Source organism: Pseudorca crassidens, chromosome 3, assembly GCF_039906515.1.
Source record: "Pseudorca crassidens isolate mPseCra1 chromosome 3, mPseCra1.hap1, whole genome shotgun sequence".
Taxonomy (NCBI): domain Eukaryota; kingdom Metazoa; phylum Chordata; class Mammalia; order Artiodactyla; family Delphinidae; genus Pseudorca; species Pseudorca crassidens.
The window spans coordinates 47,763,876-47,783,388 of NC_090298.1; the positions used below are offsets into that span (position 1 = coordinate 47,763,876).

The following is a 19,513-nucleotide window of genomic DNA, read 5'->3' on the forward strand; positions in this document are numbered from 1 at the left end:
ATGTATACACACAGCCATAGTTAAAATGGATAACCAACAAGGACCCCACTGTATAGAACAGGAAACTCTGCTCAATGTTATGTGCAGCCTGGATGGGAGGGAAGTTTGGGGGAGAATGGATACATGCATATGTATGGCTGAGTCGCTTTGCTGTGTACCTGAAAACTGTCACAACATTGTTAATTGCTATATTCCAATATAAATTAAAAAGTTAAAAAAATTTTTCAGAGTCCAAGAGGTTCATCTCCTCAAAAATATAGCACCTACTGTTCTTCTGCACTGGATAACATTACTACCATTATATTCATGTCTTTGGTTTAAGACTTTTTTTTCCCAGAAGCCACAGTTAAAAATAAATGTGTTAAAAGAATACAGAAGCGGAACCAAGATGGCGGAGTAGAAGGACGTGCTCTCACTCCCTCTTCTGAGGACACCAGAATCACAACTAGCTGCTGGACAATCAACGACAGGAAGACACTGGAACTCACCAAAAAAGATACCCCACATCCAAAGACAAAGGAGAAGCCACAATGAGACGGTAGGAGGGGCGCAATCACAGTAAAATCAAATCCCATAACTGCTGGGTGGGTGAATCACAGACTGGAGAACACTTACAACACAGAAGTCCACCCAACGGAGTGAAGGTTCTGAGCCCCACATCAGGCTTCTCAACCTGGGGGTCCGGAAATGGGAGGAGGAATTGCTAGAGAATCAGACTTTGAAGCCTAGTGGGATTTGATTGCAGGCCTTCGACAGGACTGGGAGAAACAGAGACTCCACTCTCAGAGGCCGCACATAAAGTAGTGTGCGCATCGCAACCCAGGGGAAGGAGCAGTAACCCCAGGGAAGACTGAACCAGACCTACCTGCTAGTGTTGGAGGGTCTCCTGCAGAGGCGGGGGTGGCTGTGGCTCACCGTGGGGACGAGGAAACTGGCAGCAGAAGCTCTGGGACATGCTCCTTGGCGTGAGCCCTCCCAGAGTCTGCCATTAGCCCCACCAAAGAGCCGGGGAAGGCACCAGTGTTGGGTTGCCTCAGGCCAAACAACCAACAGGGAGGTAACCCAGCACCACCCATCAGCAGTCAAGCAGATTAAAGTTTTACTGAGCTCTGCTCACCAGAGCAACAGTCAGCTCTACCCACCACCAGTCCCTCTGATCAGGAAACTTGCACAAGCCTCTTAGACAGCCTCATCCACCAGAGGACAGACAGCAGAAGCAAGAAGAACTATAATCCTGCAGCCTGTGGAACAAAAAACACGTTCACAGAGAGATAGACAAGATGAAAAGGCAGAGGGCTATGTACCAGATAAAGCAACCAGATAAAGCCCCAGGAAAACAACTTAATGAAGTGGAGATAGGCAGCCTGCCAGAAAAAGAATTCAGAATAATGATAGTGAAGATGATCCAGGACCTCGGAAAAACAATGGAGGCAAAGAACAAGAAGATGCAAGAAATGTTTAAAAAAGACCTAGAAGAATTAAAGAACAAACAGAGATGAACAATACAGTAACTGAAATGAAAACTACACTAGAAGGAATCAATAGCAGAATAACTGAGGCAGAAGAACGGATAAGTGACCTGGAAGACAGAATGGTGGAATTCACTGCCACGGAACAGAATAAAAAAAAAAAGAATGAAAATAAATGAAGAGAGCCTAAGAGACCTCTGGGACAACATTAAACGCAACAACGTTCGCATTATAGGGGTCCCAGAAGGAGAAGAGAGAGAGAAGGACCAGAGAAAATATTTGAAGAGATTATAGTCGAAAGCTTCCCTAACATGGGAAAGGAAAGAGCCACCCAAGTCCAGGAAGTGCAGAGTCCCATACAGTATAAACCCAAAGAGAAACACAGCGAAACACATAGTAATCAAACTGGCAAAACCTAACGACAAAGAAAAATTATTGAAAGCAGCAAGGGAAAAGTGACAAATAACATACAAGGGAACTCCCATAAGATTAACAGCTGATTTCTCAGCAGAAACTCTACAAGCCAGAAGGGAGTGGGATGATATCCTTAAAGTGATGAAAGGGAAGAACCTACAACCAAGATTACTCTACTCAGCAAGGATCTCATTCAGATTCAATGGAGAAATCAAAAGCTTTACAGACAAGCAAAAGCTAAGAGAATTCAGCACCAACAAACCAGCTCTACAACAAATCCAAAAGGAACTTCTCTAAGTTGGAAACACAAAAGAAGAAAAGAACCTACAAGAACAAACCCAAAACAATTAAGAAAATAGTAAGAGGAACATATGTATCGATAATTACCTTAAACGTAAACGGATTTGGTGCTCCAACCAAAAGACACAGGCTTGCTGAATGGATACAAAAACAAGACCCATATATATGCTGCCTACAAGAGACCCACTTCAGTCCTAGGGACACATACAGACTGAAAGTGAAGGGATGGAAAAAGATATTCCATGAAAATGGAAATCAAAAGAAACCTGGGGTAGCAATACTCATGTCAGATAAAATAGACTTTAAAATAAAGAATGTTACAAGAGACAAGGACGGACACTACATAATGATCAAGTGATCAATCCAAGAAGAAGACATAACAATTAAAAATATATATGCACCCAACATAGGAGCACCTCAATACATAAGGCAACTGCTAACAGCTCTAACAGAGGAAATTGACAGTAACACAATAATAGTGGGGAACTTTAACACCTCACTTACACCAATGGACAGATCATCCAAAATGAAAATAAATAAGGAAACAGAAGCTTTAAATGATACAACAGACCAGATAGATTTAATTGATATTTATAGGACATTCCATCCAAAAACAGCAGATTACACTTTCTCCTCAAATGCGCACGGTACATTCTCCAGGATAGATCACATCTTGGGTCACAAACCAAGCCTCAGTAAATTTAAGAAAACTGAAGTCATATCAATCATCTTTTCTGAACACAACACTATGAGATTAGAAATGAATTACAGGGGAAAAAACGTATAAAACACAAACAGATGGAGGCTAAACAATACGTTACTAAATAACCAAAAGATCACTGAAGAAATCAAAGAGGAAATCAAAAACTACCTACAGACAAATGACAATGAAAACACGACAATTCAAAACCTATGGGATGCAGCAAAAGCAGTTCTAAGAGGGAAGTTTATAGCAATACAAGCCTACCTCAAGAAAAAAGAAAAATCTCAAATAAACAATCTAACCTTACACCTAAAGGAACTAGATAAAGAAGAACAAACAAAACCCAAAGTTAGCAGAAGGAAAGAAATCATAAAGATCAGAGCAGAAATAAATGAAACAGAAATAAAGAAAACAAAAGTGAAGATCAATAAAACTAAAAGTTGGTTCTTTGAGAAGATAAACAAAATTGATAAACCATTAGCCAGACTCATCAAGAAAAACAGGGAGAGGACTCAAATCAATAAAATTAGAAATGAAAAAGGAGAAGTTAAAACAGACAACGCAGAAATACAAAGCATCCTAAGAGACTACGACAAGCAACTCTATGCCAATAAAATGGACAACCTGGAAGAAATGGACAAATTCTTAGAAACGTATAACCTTCCAAGACTGAACCAGGAAGAAAGAGAAAATATGAACAGACCAATCACAAGTAATGAAATTGAAACTGTGATTAAAAATCTTCCAACAAACAAAACTCCAAGACCACATGGCTTCACAGGTGAATTCTATCAAACATTTAGAGAAGAGACACCACCCATCCTTCTCAAACTCTTGCAAAAAATTGCAGAGGAAGGAACACTCCCAAACTCATTCTGTGAGGCCACCATCGCCCTGATGCCAAAACCAGACAAAGATACTACAAAAAAAGAAAATTACAGATCAATATCACTCATGAGTATAGATGCAAAAATCCTCAACAAAATACTAGTAAACAGAATCCAACAACACATTAAAAGGATTATACACCATGATCGAGTGGGATTTATCCCAGGGAATGCAAGTGTTCTTCAATATACGCAAATCAATCAGTGTGATAAACCATACTAACAAATTGAAGTAAAAAACCATATGATCATCTCAATAGATGTAGAAAAAGCTTTTGACAAAATTCAACACCCATTTATGATAAAAACTCTCCATAAAGTGGGCATAGAGGGAACCTACCTCAACAAAATAAAGGCAATATACGACAAACCCACAGCAAACATCATTCTCAATGGTGAAAAACTGAAAGCATTTCCTCTAAGATCAGGAACAAGGTAAGGATGTCCACTCTCACCACTATTATTCAACATACTTTTGGAAGTCCTAGCAACAGCAATCAGAGAAGAAAAAGAAATAAAAGGAATACAGATTGGAAAAAAAGAAGAAAAACCATCACTGTTTGCAGATGACATGATACTCTACATAGAGAATCCTAAAGATTCCACCAGAAAAGTACTAGAGCTAATCAATGAATTGGGTAAAGTTGCAGGATACAAAATTAATGCACAGAAATCTCTTGCATTCCTATAGACTAATGATGAAAATTTGAAAGAGAAATTAAGGAAACACTCCCATTTCCCACTGCAAGAAAATGAATAAAATACCTAGGAATAAAACTACTTAGGGAAACAAAAGACCTGTATGCAGAAAACTATAAGACACTGATGAAAGAAATTAAAGATGATACCAACAGATGGAGAGATATACCATGTTCTCAGATTGGAAGAATCAATATTGTGAAAATGACTATGCTACCCAAAGCAATCTACAGATTCAATGCAATCCCTATCAAATTACCAATGGCATTTTTTACAGAACTAGAACAAAAAAACTTAAAATTTGTAAGGAGACACAAAAGACCCCGAATAGCCAAAGCAGTCTTGAGGGAAAAAAACGGAGCTGGAGGAATCAGACTCCCTGACTTCAGACTATACTACAAAGCTACAGTAATCAAGACAATATGGTACTGGCACAAAAACAGAAACACAGATCAATGGAACAAGATAGAAAGCCCAGAGATAAACCCACGCACCTATGGTCACCTAATCTATGACAAAGGAGGCAAGGATATACAATGGACAAAAGACAGTCTGTTCAATAAGTGGTGCTGGGAAAACTGGACAGCTACATATAAAAGAATGAAATTAGAGCACTCCTTAACACCATACACAACAATAAAGTCAAAATGGATCGAGACCTAAATTTAAGACCGGACACTATAAAACTCTTAGAGGAAAACATAGGAAGAACACTCTTTGACATAAATCACAGCAAGATCTTTTTTGATCCACCTCCTAGAGTAATGGAAATAAAAACAGAAATAAACAAATGGGACCAAATGAGACTTCAAAGCTTTTGCACAGCAAAGGAAACCATAAACAAGACACAATGACAACCCTCAGAATGGGAGAAAATATTTGCAAACAAATCAACGGACAAAGGATTAATATCCAAAATATATAAACAGTTCATGCAGCTCAATATTTTAAAAAATCCAATAATGGGCAGAAGACCTAAATAGACATCTCTCCAAAGAAAACATACAGATGGCCAAGAAGCACATGAAAAGCTGCTCAACATCACTAATTATTAGAGAAATGCAAATCAAAACTACAATGAGGTATCACCTCACACCAGTTAGAATGGGCATCATCAGAAAATCTACAGACAACAAATGCTGGAGAGGGTGTGGAGAAAAGGGAACCCTCTTGTACTGTTGGTGGGAATGTAAATTGATACAGCCACTATGGAGAACAGTATGGGGGTTCCTTAAAAAACTAAAAATAGAATTACCATATGATCCAGCAATCCCACGACTGGGCATATACCCTGAGAAAACCATAATTCAAAGAGACACATGCACCCCAATGTACACTGCAGCACTATTTACAATAGCCAGGTCATGGAAGCAACCTAAATGTCCATCGACAGACGAATGGATAAAGAAGTTGTGGTACATATATACAATGGAATATTACTCAGCCATAAAAAGGAACGAAATGGGGTCATTTGTTGAGTCGTGGATGGATCTAGAGACTGTCATACAGAGTGAAGTAAGTCAGAAAGAGAAAAACAAATATCGTATATTAACGCATGTATGTGGCACCTAGAAAAATGGTACAGATGAACCTGTTTGCAGGACAGAAGCTGAGACACAGATGTAGAGAACAAATGTATGGACACCAAGGGGGTGAAGCGGCGGGGGATGGGGGTGGGGTGTGATGAATTGGGCAATTGGGATTGACATGTATATACTGATGTGTATAAAATGGATGACTAATAAGAACCTGCTGTATAAAAAAATAAATAAAATTCAAAAAAAATTTTTTTTAATAAATAAATAATTGTGTTGCCAGGGAGGGTTATCCATGAAGAACATTCCATGCCTCAGCATCAGTTTACCAGGTCATTTAGGGACAACCCAAGAAAAACAGACCAGAACCATAAGGAAAGGAGGACACACACAACACTTAATTTGTATTTGAACCAAGAATTCTGGAAAAAGTAGAAAAGGGCCAGAATAAAAAGGTGAGGCCCAGGTAAAGTGTGACCGCCAAAGCCTAGGACATGAGAAAAACACAAGATATCTATGAGTAAAGGGTATAAGAGGAAGAAGAGGGTTACAGACAAGGTCAACAGAAGGTCAACAGAAGGTTGGTGTCAAAAACAACGCTGACCTCACTGTTTATCTATCCCAGGGTCAGCCCTGAAACTGCTCCAAAACAATTCACCAGAATAGTCCAAGTAACACTGCATTTTCAGAAAGGTACCACCCTAAATGTGTTATGACGGAGTGGCTGAGTACCCTGTGCAAGAGAAGAGAGATCTATAGGCTTTGAGCACTAAAACAAACAATTGTTTGGCAATTCTAATGAGTGTGTACTTCTAAGAGAGAAAATGTAACTGGACAATTGCGTAGTTACTGATTTTATTCAGGGCCATCACAGCCCCCCTTCACAGGTCATGCTACTCTGCAGTTAAGTTAATCATCACTCAGCCATCTGATCTTCAGCTGACAGTGAAAGGCTCACAGGGTTACGTTCCTGCAATACAAGCCTGTGCCATGTGAATACACAAGCCCAGCAAGGATGCAAAGCAACGGAGTCACTGCTATCACTTTTCCTTACAGAAATTCAGTGAAAGTATTTCTTTTCATTTTTATGGGTTTTTTTTTAAGTTTGGCTCATAAAATATCAAGGGGAGGTGGGAGATTAAAACAACAGTAATTTGTTTTTTTCACCCATTTAAATGGCAAAGGTATGTATGTTACCCAAAGTAGGCAAGGGTGTAAAGAAATGAACACTTTCTTATACCAACAATGGGAATGCAACTTGGAACAATCACTCTAAATGGAAATTTGACAATATGCAATCAATGTTTAACACACATTCATGGTCTTTGACCGTGAAATGCCACTCCTAGGAATTTATTCTTAGAAAGTAATCACAGATCGACCAAAAAAAAATCTAACTATAAAAATATTTACTATCATAATGATTGTAAAATGGAAAAAAAATGGAAACAATATAAATATCAACCAAAGAAAATCATTTAAATAAATTATGGTATATTCATATTATGGAATATTATGTTACCAATCATAATGATATTGTGGAATATATAACAATAATGTTGATAATAATAACAGCAGCAGTACCAAATGAGGTACTTACTATGTGATAAACATTATTCTAAGCACTTTACATGTCTTAAGCCTTTCAATCCCCAAAATAGCCTTAGGAGGTAGCTATTAACTATTGTTATCGCATTTTACTGATGAAAAAAAGAGATGTTGGGGCAGATGTTAAAGCAGAGAGTCGTTATACAACATGCCAAGGTCACATGGCTAATAAAGGGCACATCAGAAATTCAAACACCATTTAGTCTGTGCTCCTGGCCATTCTGGGTCAATCAAGAACATTTAATGATGTGGAAACTTCTTCTTGTTGTATTGTTAAGAGAAAGTAAGTTATAAAAGAGGAACAAAGGAGGGAAAGAAGGAAGGAAGGGAGGGAGAGGGGGAAATAGAAAAGACTCTTAACACTGAACATTTAGAGTTATTCTGATATTTTTTAGTGTGTTTTCTCTATTTTCCAAATTCCTTCAATAGGAAAATTTTTTATTTTAATTTTTAAACTGCACACTGAAAACAGATGGTTATTTACTTTAATGATACTTTGGGAGGTAGCAGCTCACTGGTCCTTATGTGGAGCCTCAAAACATGCTTAAGGGGAAAGAGGGCCAGTCATTCAGAAGGAGACAAGCAGACCTGCCTGCCTTTACCCAACGTTTCTGCTCCTGCAGGCTGACATACAAACCCCTCTGGGGGGCCCACGTGATAGTAATACATTACATTTCTTTTGCATCATTTTAATATAATGACTGCAACGACAAAAACAATAAATACCTTTCAAAAAGTATCTGCCATATGACATTTGTGCCACACGTTTTACAATGTAGTGTCTACTCTTTACAACAACTTCATCGAGTAGGTATTGACCATTTCAACACTTGCAGAAACTAAAATCCAGAGGGCTTAAGGGACTTTCCCAAAGCCACATAACCAGGCAAGTGGGGAGCCAGGAGTTTAGCCCAGGTCCTTATGGCTCTGAAGCCGGGTTCTTCTACCATACCATGCTTTACAGTGAGGCAGTATGGCATAGTAGTTAAGAGCACTGATTCTGGAAAACGATTTTATCAGTTTGAATCCTAGCTCTGTGACCTTGGACAAATTACTTACGCTCTCTGTGCCTCAGCTTTCTCATTCAAAAAATAGTACCTAGGTGGCAGGGCTATTATGAATCAAGACTTTATTGCACATAAATCACTTCCATCAGGAAGTATATGCAGATTCTGAACAAACCCATTTTAGGAATTTGCAACCAAAAGTATGCAGCATTGATCAACACAACAAAACCTAGTGGGCATTCCACAAATTTTCAAAGATAATAACAAACATGTGCAGTGCCTACTATGTGCCACGCCCGGTTGTAAGCACCTTGTACAAATTAACTCACTCAATCTTCAAAACAAAAAATGCCAAGAAGCCTAGCAAACTTACATAACTTTCTGCTGGCAATTTTATAGTACTGGTAACATCCCTTCCTTTACCTGGACTCTTCGTAGATGGGCCACACGCTCCTCTATGGAGGTCTGCAAGGCCAAAGGGACTTTCAGAATCTCTTGGTAATTGTCCATCAGAAACGTCACCAACCTAGCAGCTAATAAGTCATCCAAGTCCACTTCATCTTTGGAACACAAGATGCAATGGGAAAACGTCTGAACCATCTAAAAAAAAGAAAAAAATAGAGGGGAGGGAGGGTGAATTTTTAAATAAACACAGATGAGGTTTTTTCACTACTCTGAACTGAGTGCCATCTAATTTGCAAAAACCAAATGTGCCTAGTCAGTGAGAAATGGCCCACAGCACAGGGTGCACATCTCACCTGGCACCTGGCCACACCTTGTCATCTCAGGTGGGCTGATCTTCTCATCAACCAGCATGAACAGAATGTGCGTCACATCTCACAGAGACTTAGCAGAGATGCTTGTCTGAGCAGTTTTTAAAGGCACTCCCTTTTATAGATGGTTTTAAATATATATATTTAAACAAATTCTGAAAATTATTATCACCATCACAACTTGGATCATGTAGCACTTTTAAGTTAAAAGTACTTTATAGCCATTTAGTCTAATAATATCCTAATTTCATTATTGTCTTATTTCGTTGTTTTAAAAAAAAATTGCGAGCACAATCTATGTGCCTCAACAATTAGTTTTTCCTAGTTAATTGTTATTTTCTTCAGGATTTTGTATGTACATTTGACAATCACCTTTGAACAAAACCATCAGAAGTGCATTAGGTTATGAAATACAAAAAATATTATAGCAGCTGTTTCCATAGAATTCATTTTAACTAATCCATTCTTAATGCAATCCTTTGGACGGACTATTTTTTCCTTTTCCTACTAATTTTATTGTTGACAATCTTATTTCAAAATCTATAAGCATGTAAATGAAACAAGTCAGGCACAGAAAGACAAATACTATATGATATCACTTATATATGGAAACTAAAAAATACAAGAAACTAGTGAATATAACAAAAAAGAAACAGATTCACAGATATAGTGAACAAACAACTGGTTACCAGTGGGGAGAGTGAAGAGGGGAGGCGCAATATGTGGAATCTAAAAAAATGGTACAAATGAACCTATTTACAAAACAGAAATTGAGTCACAGATGTAGAAAACAAACTTATAGTTACCAAAAGGGAAAGGGGCAGAAGGATAAATTGGGAGATTGGGATTGACATATACACACTACTATATATAAAATAGACAGCTAATAAGAACCTACTGTATAGCACCTACTGTATCTATTCAACACTCTGTAATGACCTATATGGAAATAGAACCTAAAAAAGAGTAGATATATGTACAGGCATAACTGACTCACTTTTCTGTACAGCAGAAACTAACACAACATTGTAAATCAACTATACTCCAATTAAAAAAAAAGAATTACAAATTATTATGTACAAAATAAGCTACAAGGATATATTATACAGCACAAGAAATATAGCCAATATTTTATAAAAACTATAAATGGAACGTTTAAAAATTGTAAATCACTATATTATACGCCTGCAACTTATATAATATTGTACATCAACTATAATTTTAAAAACCTATAAGCATGATGTCATGTAATTCTGTTTAATAAGACTTCATTTCATCAACATACTGCAGATGATACTTTATCTTCACTCACATATATGTACAGAGGGAGAGACACACACAGAGACTTTATCTGGAGACTAGGGACCCCAGGGGATCTGTGAGTGCCTTGAAATTGTATAGAAAATTTTACACATGCATTCTTCTGGGGAATAGGTGCAAAGTTTTCTTCAGCTTTACAAAAAGGTCCATTAGCCCACCTACCCATCCACCCACCCCCCAAAAAAGGTCAAGAATCACTCTACTGGGTGCTGATTTGTCCTCTGATCTTATACCACACCTCTAAAAGTCGAACAGTGGACCCTCAGGCATACACAATGGTTCACCAACATATAGAAAGGATGTACATCCCAGTGAAACATCAATTTTGCTCTAAGATATTTTTTGAGGAAAATTAATAAATTTTGCTAGTAAATAATCCTAAACCTAGACCCTATTTTAAAACACATGCTGACATGACAAAGTAGAATTCAAAATTAGCCTGTTTTTAAGCAAAACAGAATATATTAAGAAATATCCTCACTCATGGACCCTTAGATCATACCCTGAAAGACACACATTCTTTCCTTCCAAGTTGTCTGGTCTAACTCTATAGTTTACTTCTTCCCTCTTTAATCCATGATATATGCTGCATCTTCTCCTACTGGTTATAGTAACAAAGGTTTTGCGACTCTTTTTGTCCTGGAGGAGAGAATGCTGTTTCTTGACACGCCAGTAATCCTTTCTGTCCACGCTTCCTTCTCTTGTGTTGACAGCAGGCAGGATGCAGCAGCTATCTCTACACTCACTCTACACTCTACCCCTACTCACTCTTTACTTTTCATTATGCTCTTTAAGTCACTAAGACCAAAAGCACAATACCAGTCTGGGTGGATTCCAAGCCATGGCTCTTTAAGTCGGCCTGCCTTGTACCTTCCTCTGGTTGCCAAGCTAGTAAACTTTACTCAAGTGAATTTTAACCCCGAAACTCCAGTCCTCGTAGATGTTAGAAATCAACGTACCAGTGTTCGGGTGCCAAAGCCATCACACAGTGGTGGCATCTCCTTATTTAAGCAGATCCTTGCCATCATCCTCATCAACAGCTGTAACTTTCTTCTATTTTCAGGAGGCAGGAGGAGGCAGCAAACTTGAAATGCTTCAATGGCCATTTTCTCTTTCTGTAACAAACCTGATTTAGAAAAAAAAAAAGGTTTTAATCCTTTAAAAACCTATAGCCTACCTGACTCTATTATGTTCACATTTTTACAAAACATGTATTACTAAAATTATATAAAGCATGTTTGCATGTGCAATTATACTGGGCTAACTGACATAGATCCACTGTCACAAACCTGCATAGAAAACACGAACCACCAACCAGCGTTGGCAAATATATAAAACAAATACAGCCATTTCCCCCTCCCACACCCTTGACAGATAAAACTAAATTTTCATAGCATTCCTTCCCTCTGAGCCAAGAGCAGTCAGGTTAAGCCTAACTTAACTCTCAACACTCTGCAAGAGGTCCAAGACAGCATGAGCAAGAACATGAATGTGCCATCACTGCCCTGAAGTTTCCCCTTGTGTACTATTTCCTCACATGGTCACCATCCTGCATGACTCTCACAGACTAAATAATAAGATTAATGCTGTTAGAGTCATTCCGGTGCCTAATGGCTCTGCTTCTTTCTAAATAACACCTTCCTCCCACTTAAGCTATTTTTTCTAGCTAAGTGTGATGACTCAATCATGTTACATGTCATCCCTCCTCACCCAATATGATTTTGCTAAAAATTAGGGTATTCTAATATTGTGCTCTCTTCAACCATATTTGTCTCTGGACACACACACCTCCAAGCCTTCTGAAGAGATGAAACTGCTTTCACCCATTTATTGATTCATATCCAACTTTTTCAAGTTCCAACTAGTCTCTGCTTGGAGACAAAACCATCTTTTATATTCAGTAAATATTTACTGGCCATGTACGATATGCCAGGAACAATGCTAGGTCTCAGAAATATAAAAATATGCCAGGCCCCTTCCTTTAAAGAGCTTATGCACTGTGAGAAGGAGAGGCCCATAAAAAAGTAAGTAGCAAAATGTGAGAGGTGCTGCAAGAGACATGTGCAACAGGCATATTAGGGAACCTGTAAGTCACTCAATAAGACTATAGCATAGGCTGTGAGTGCCCAATAGAAATGAAACGAAAAAGGTTAGCAGAGATGAGATCTTAGAAGGCTTTGAATGCCAGACTAAGGACTTTGGGTTTGAAGGAAAAAAAGGAAAGGAGCTGGGGAATGATGAGAAAATACTCCTAGAGTTTTGGGGAAAGTTACTCGCTAAGGGGGACATTTGAGCAGAAATCTGAAGAAAATGAGAGTATGCCTGGCAGATATCACAGAGACAAATCTTCACGGTAAAGGAAATAGCAATGACAAAGATTGTGACAAGGGAGTATGTCTGGAATGTCTGAGGAACAGCAATGAGGGCAGTGTGAAGAGAGAGGGGTATGCAAGGAATATTCAAGTCAGAAATGAGGTTAGAGAGGAAGCCAAGAGCCAGATCATGTAGAACCTTGTAGACTATCATTAAGGACTCTGGGTTTCACTGTAAGTGACCCAAGAAGCCATTGAAGGATTCTGGGCAGGAGAGCCATTTGGTTTGAATTATTTTTACTCTGGCAGCTGTATAGAGAATAGACTGTAAAGGGGTAACAGGGAGGGAGGAAGGAAGATTCAAGGCATGATTACAGTCTGCATGAGGTTGGAACTGGTAGCAGCTGGATCTGGTAAAGACCAATTACATTCTAGATCTATTTCTCCATGAAGTCTTTCACTTTTGCCACAAAGACTTCTATCACATTAGGCCACAAATCCCTTCTTTTACCAAATTATAAACACCTGTGGAGAGTCAAATTTCACCTTAACTTTATATGTTTCATATATATATATATATATATATATACACACACACACACAGTTTTATAAATAAGACTTCAAGATAATTGAAATCATAATGCATTTCTTTTGGCAAGCCCTATTTCCTAGTATATGGTACAAAGCATAAAAGTAAACACTCAAGGGTAGGGGGAGGGACAAAATGGTAGAGTAGAAAGACCCTGAACTCACCTTCTCCCTTGGGCACTCCAAAGTTGCAACTACTTACAGAGCTATGAAAATGACCCAAAGACTAGTAGAAAAGATTTTCCACAACTAAAGATATAAAGAAAGAGTCACAATGAAACATGTAGGAGGAGCAGAGATTCAATATTAAAGGACCCACATAAATGAGTGGGCAACCCACAAATGGTAGGAATATCACAACTGCAGAGGTCCTCCCCAGAAAGTGAGAGGTCAGATCCTACATGGGGCTCCCCAGCTTGGGGTTCCTGCACCAGAAGGACAAGCACCCAGGACATTTGGCTTTGAAACCAAGTGGGGCTTACATTCAGGAGGGCTGGAGGGCTGGAGGAAACAGAGACTCCACTCTTAAAGGGCATGTGCAAAATCTCATGTACTCTGAGTCCCAGCACAGAAGCAGTAGTTTGAGAGGAGCCTGGGTCAAACCAACTTGCTCATCTTGGAGAGTCTCCCAGAGAGGGAGGAGGAGACTGGGATTCTTCCTGGGGGTGGAGACACTGGCAGCAGCCATTTTGGGGAGCTCATTCTACCGTGATGAGCCAGTGCTGGCAAGCACCATTTTGGAATCCTCCCTCTAATCTACTAGTGCTAGGGGGCCTGCCCCCCCCACCAGCGGGTCCACAGCAGCCACATGGACCACCAGATCACAGAGCCAGCCATGTGTGAAGCCTACCCCACCCTCCAGCAAGCCCACATCCACCACACGACTCAGGGCCTTGCAGTCAATTGGGCTGGGGGTGAAGGGGAGCAGCCCCACCTCCCAGTGCACCCACAGTAGGTGGCCTCACCACAACAAAAGGGCAAACGCAGCCTACGTAGGGAGCACCCGCAGGGCATATAGCTCTGGTGACCAGAAGGGGGTGATGTGTCACTGGGTCCCACAATACATCTCCTATATAAAGCTACTTCTCCAAGATCAGGAAATGTAACCAACCTACTAAATACATAGACATAAAAACAGAGAATTATGCAAAATGAGGATAAGAAGCAATATATTCCAAAAGAAGGAACAATACAAAACCTCAGGGAAAAAACTTAAAGTGGAGATAAGCAATCTACCCAATAAAGAGTTCTGGGTAATGACAATAAAGATACTCACTGAACTCAGGAGAGGAATGGACGAACACAGTGAGAATTTCAACAAAGATTTAGAAAACATAAAGAACCAAACAAAGTGGAAGAAAACAATAACTGAAATACACTAGAAGGAATCAATAGTAGACTAGATATAGTAGACCCAGAGGAACAAATCAGCAGTCTGGAAGACAGAGCAGTGGTAATTCACCCAGCTGAACAAAAAAAAACAGAAAAAGAACTTTTTAAAATGAGGATAGTTTAAGAGACCTCTGGAACACCATTAAGTATACTAACATTTGAGTTATAGGGGTCCCAGAAGGAGAACAGAGAAAGAAGGGGGAAGAGAACTTATTTGAAGAAATCAGAGCTGAAAATATCCCTAACCTGGCAAAGGAAAAAGACATCCAGGCCCAGGAAGTAAAGAGAGTCCCAAACAAGATTAACCCCAAAAGGTCCACAACAAGACACATTATAATTAAAATGGCAAAAATTAAATGTAAAGAGAGAATTCTAAAAGCAGCAAGAGAAAATCAACTAGTTAGGTACGAGGGAAGTCCCATAAAACCACAAGCTGATTTTTCAGCAGAAACTTTGTGGGCCGGAAGGGAGTAGAACAATACACCCAAAGAGATGAAAGGAAAAATACCTACAACCAAGAATACTCTACCCAACAAGGTTATCATTCAGAGTTGAAGGAGAGATAAAGAGTTTTACAGATAAGCAAAAGCTAGAAAGACTTCATCACCACCAAACTGGCCTTACAAAAAATGTTAAGGGACTTCTCAAAGCAAAAAAGAAAAGGCCACAACTAGAAATGTAAAAATTATGAAAGGAAAAATCTCACTGGTAAAGGCAAACATACAGTAAATGTAGTGGATCAACCAGTTATAAAGCTAATAGGAAGTTTAAAAGGCAAAAGTAGTAAAATTCACCTATGTCTACAATAAGTAGTCAAAGGATACACAAAACAAAAAGAGGAAGAAATCAAAAAATACCTGGAGGCAAATGAGAGTGGAAATACAATGATCCAAAATTGATGGGATGAAGTAAAAGCAGTTCTGAGAGGGAAGTGACACAAGCTTACTTCAGGAAACAAGAAAATCTCAAACAACCTAAACTTACAACTAAAGGAACTAGAAAAAGAAGAACAAACAAAGCCCAAAGTTAGTAGAGGGAAAGAAATAAATATCAGAGAAGAAACAAATGAAAAAAAGACTAAAAAAAGAAAAATAAAAACCACCAATTACACTAAAGGCTGGTTCTTTGAAAAGATAAATAAAATTGATAAATCATTAGATTCATCAAGAAAAAAGAGAGAAGGCCCAAATCAATAAAATCAGAAATGAAAGAGGAGTAGTTAAACAGATACCACAAAAATACAAGGATCATAAGAGATTACCACAAACAAAAATTATATGCCAATAAATTGGACAACCTAAAAGAAATGGATAACTTCCTAGAAATGTACAGTCTCCCAAGACTAAATCTGAAAGAAACAGAAAACTTGAACAGACCAATTACCAATAATGAAATTGAATCAGTAATGAAAAAACCCCAAACAAACAAAAGTCCAGGACCAGAAAACTGTTAGAACTAATAAACAAATTCGGTAAAGTTGCAGGATACAAAATCAATATACAAAAATCTGTTGCATTATTATACACTAATAATGAACTATCAGAAAAAGAAATTAAGAAAATCCCATTTACAATTTCATCAGAAAGAATAAAATACCTAGGAATAAATCTAATGAAGGAGATAAAAAACTTGTACTCTGAAAACAATGAGACATTAATGAAAGAATTCAAAGATGACAAAAACAACTGGACAGATGTGCAGTGCTCGTGCATTCGTGCTCATTGTTAAAATGGCCATACTACCCAAGGCAATCTACAAATTCAATGTAATCCCTAGCAAAACACCACTGGCATTTTCTACAGAACAAGAATAAATAATTCTAAATAATTTTTATGGAAACACAAAAGACCCTGAATAGCCAAAACAATCTTGAGGAGGAAAAACAATGCTGAAGGTAGCATACGCCCTGATTTAAAACTATACTACAAAGCTTCAATCATCAAAACAGTATGGTACTGGTACAAAAACAGACACACAGATCAATGGAACAGAATAGACAGCCCAGAAGTGAACCACACTAATATGAGCAATTAACCTTCAATAAAGGAGGAAAGAATATACAATAAGGATAAGACAGCCACTTCAATAATTGGTGCTGGGAAAAACCGGAAAACTACATGCAAGAGAATCAAACTGGAGTACTCTCTCACACTATGCACAAAAATAAATTCCAAATGGATTAAAGACTTAAATGTAAGACCTGAAAACATAAAACTTCTAGAAGAAAACAGGCAGTGTGCTCTTTGACACTGGTCTTATAATATTTTTTGGATATGTATCCAGAAAAACAAAAGCAAAAATAAACAAATGGGACAACATCAAACTAAAAAGCTTTTTGCATGGTGAAGGAAACTATGAACAAAAGGAAAAGGCCAATTACTGAATGGGAGAAGATTTACAAACAATGTATCCAATAAGGGGTTAATACCCCCCCCCCAAAAAAACAGAACTCATACAATTCAACATCAGAAAACCAAACCACCTGATTAAAAAGGGGACAGAGGATCTGAACAGACATTTTTCCAAAGAAAACATACAAATGGCCTACAGGCACATGGAAAGATGTTCAACATCACTCATCATCAGGGAAATGCAAATCAAAACCACAGTGAGATACCACCTCACACCTGTCAGAATGGCAGTTATCAAAAAGACAACAAGTAAGGGTTGGCAAAGATGTGGAGAAAAGGGAACTCTTGTGCACTGTTAATGGGAATGCAAGTTGGTGCAGCCATTATGGAAAACATTATAGAGATTCTTCAAAAATTAAAAAATATAACTACCATATGATCTAGCAATTCCACTCTTGGGTATATATCTGAAGAAAACAAAAACAGTAATTATAAAAGATACATGCACCCCTATTTCATTCCAGCATTATTTACAATAGCCAAGATATGGAAGCAACCAAAATGACCACCAATAGATGAATGGATAAAGAAGGTGTGTGTGTTTGTGTGTGTGTGTATGTATATATATATCACACACACACAATGGAATACTACTCAGCCATTAAAAAGAATGAAATCTTGCCACTGCTAACAACATGGATGGACCTAGAGGGTATTATGCTAAGTAAAATAAGTCAAAGAAAGACAAATACTGTATGATTTCACTTATACGTGCAATCTAAAAAACAAAGGAGTGAACAAACATAACAAAACAAAAACAGAGCTATAGATACGTAGAATGAACAGGTGGTTGCCAGAGGGGAGATGTGTGGGGAGAGGAAAGAAAAAGTGAGGGAGACTAAGAGGTACAAACTTCCAGTTGCAAAATAAATGCATCACAGGTATGAAATTACATATATATACATTTAGTACATTAGGGGAATATAGTCAATAACTATGTAATATCTTGTATGGTGACATACTGTAAAAAGACTCATCTTGGTGATCAGTTTAAAATGTACAGAAATATCAAATCACTATGTTGTATAACAGGAATTAACGTAGTGTTGCAGGTCAATACATCGAAAACAAACAAATAGACAAACTCATAGAAAAAGAGACCAGATTTCTGGTTGCCAGAGGCAGGGGTGGGGGGATTGGATGAAGGCAATCAAAGGTACAAACATCCAGCTATAAGGTAAATAAGTACTAGGAATGTGATATACAACAAAATAAATATAATCAACACTGCTGTATGTTATATATGAAAATTGTTAACAGAGTATATCCTAAGAGTTCTCATCACAAGGGAAAAAAACCCATTTTTTTCTATTTCTTTAACTCTGCATCTATAACGACATGATGGATGTTCACTAAACTTATTCTGGTAATCATTTCAGGATGTATGCAAGTCAAATCATTATGCTGTTTATGTTAAACTTATAAGGTGTTGTATGTCAATAATATCTCAATAAAACTGAAAGAAAAAATATTAAAAAAGAAAGCAAACAGAAACAAAAGAAAGAAAGAAAATCATCTGTTTAAAGAAAAAATAACAACAATATATAGTAGGGTTATAACACATTATTAAAAATATATGTAGCACTAAAATGTATGATAACAATAGCACAAAGGGCAGTGGAAAAAAATGAAAGAATGTTGTTGTAAGGCAGTAACATTATAAATGAAATAGTACAATATTTAAAGGTAGGCAAAATTTTCTTGAGATACAAAAAGCATGAACCATAAAAGAAAATAATAAAATAGACTTCAAAACTGAAAACTTCTGCTTTTTGAAAGACATTGTTAAGAAAAGGGGGGAAAAGAACCACACTCCAGGAGAAAATATTTGCAATAAATATATTTAACAAAGGATTTACATGCAGAACATACCAATAATTTTTTTTTTTTTTTTTTTTTGGTATGCGGGCCTCTCCTGTTGCGGAGCACAGACTCCGGACACGCAGGCTCAGCGGCCATGGCTCACGGGCCCAGCCGCTCCACGGCATGTGGGATCTTCCCAGACTGGGGCACAAACCCGTGTCCCCTGCATCGGCAGGCGGACTCGCAACCACTGCACCACCTAACCATTTTTATTGAAGAATTAATTTACAAT

At 38.0% G+C, this 19,513-nt stretch overlaps 1 protein-coding gene across 1 annotated transcript in view; it reads right to left on the bottom strand.

Moving 5' to 3' along the window:
• Nucleotides 1–19,513, bottom strand: part of DEPDC1B (DEP domain containing 1B) — a 107,810-nt gene that overhangs the window by 7,416 nt on the left and 80,881 nt on the right. The window contains exons 8-9 of the mRNA XM_067730755.1: nt 11,675–11,841; nt 9,046–9,222 (exon numbers count right to left, since the gene is read on the bottom strand). Coding sequence (XP_067586856.1) covers nt 9,046–9,222; nt 11,675–11,841 — 344 coding nt within the window. The remainder of the gene's footprint in view (nt 1–9,045; nt 9,223–11,674; nt 11,842–19,513) is intronic.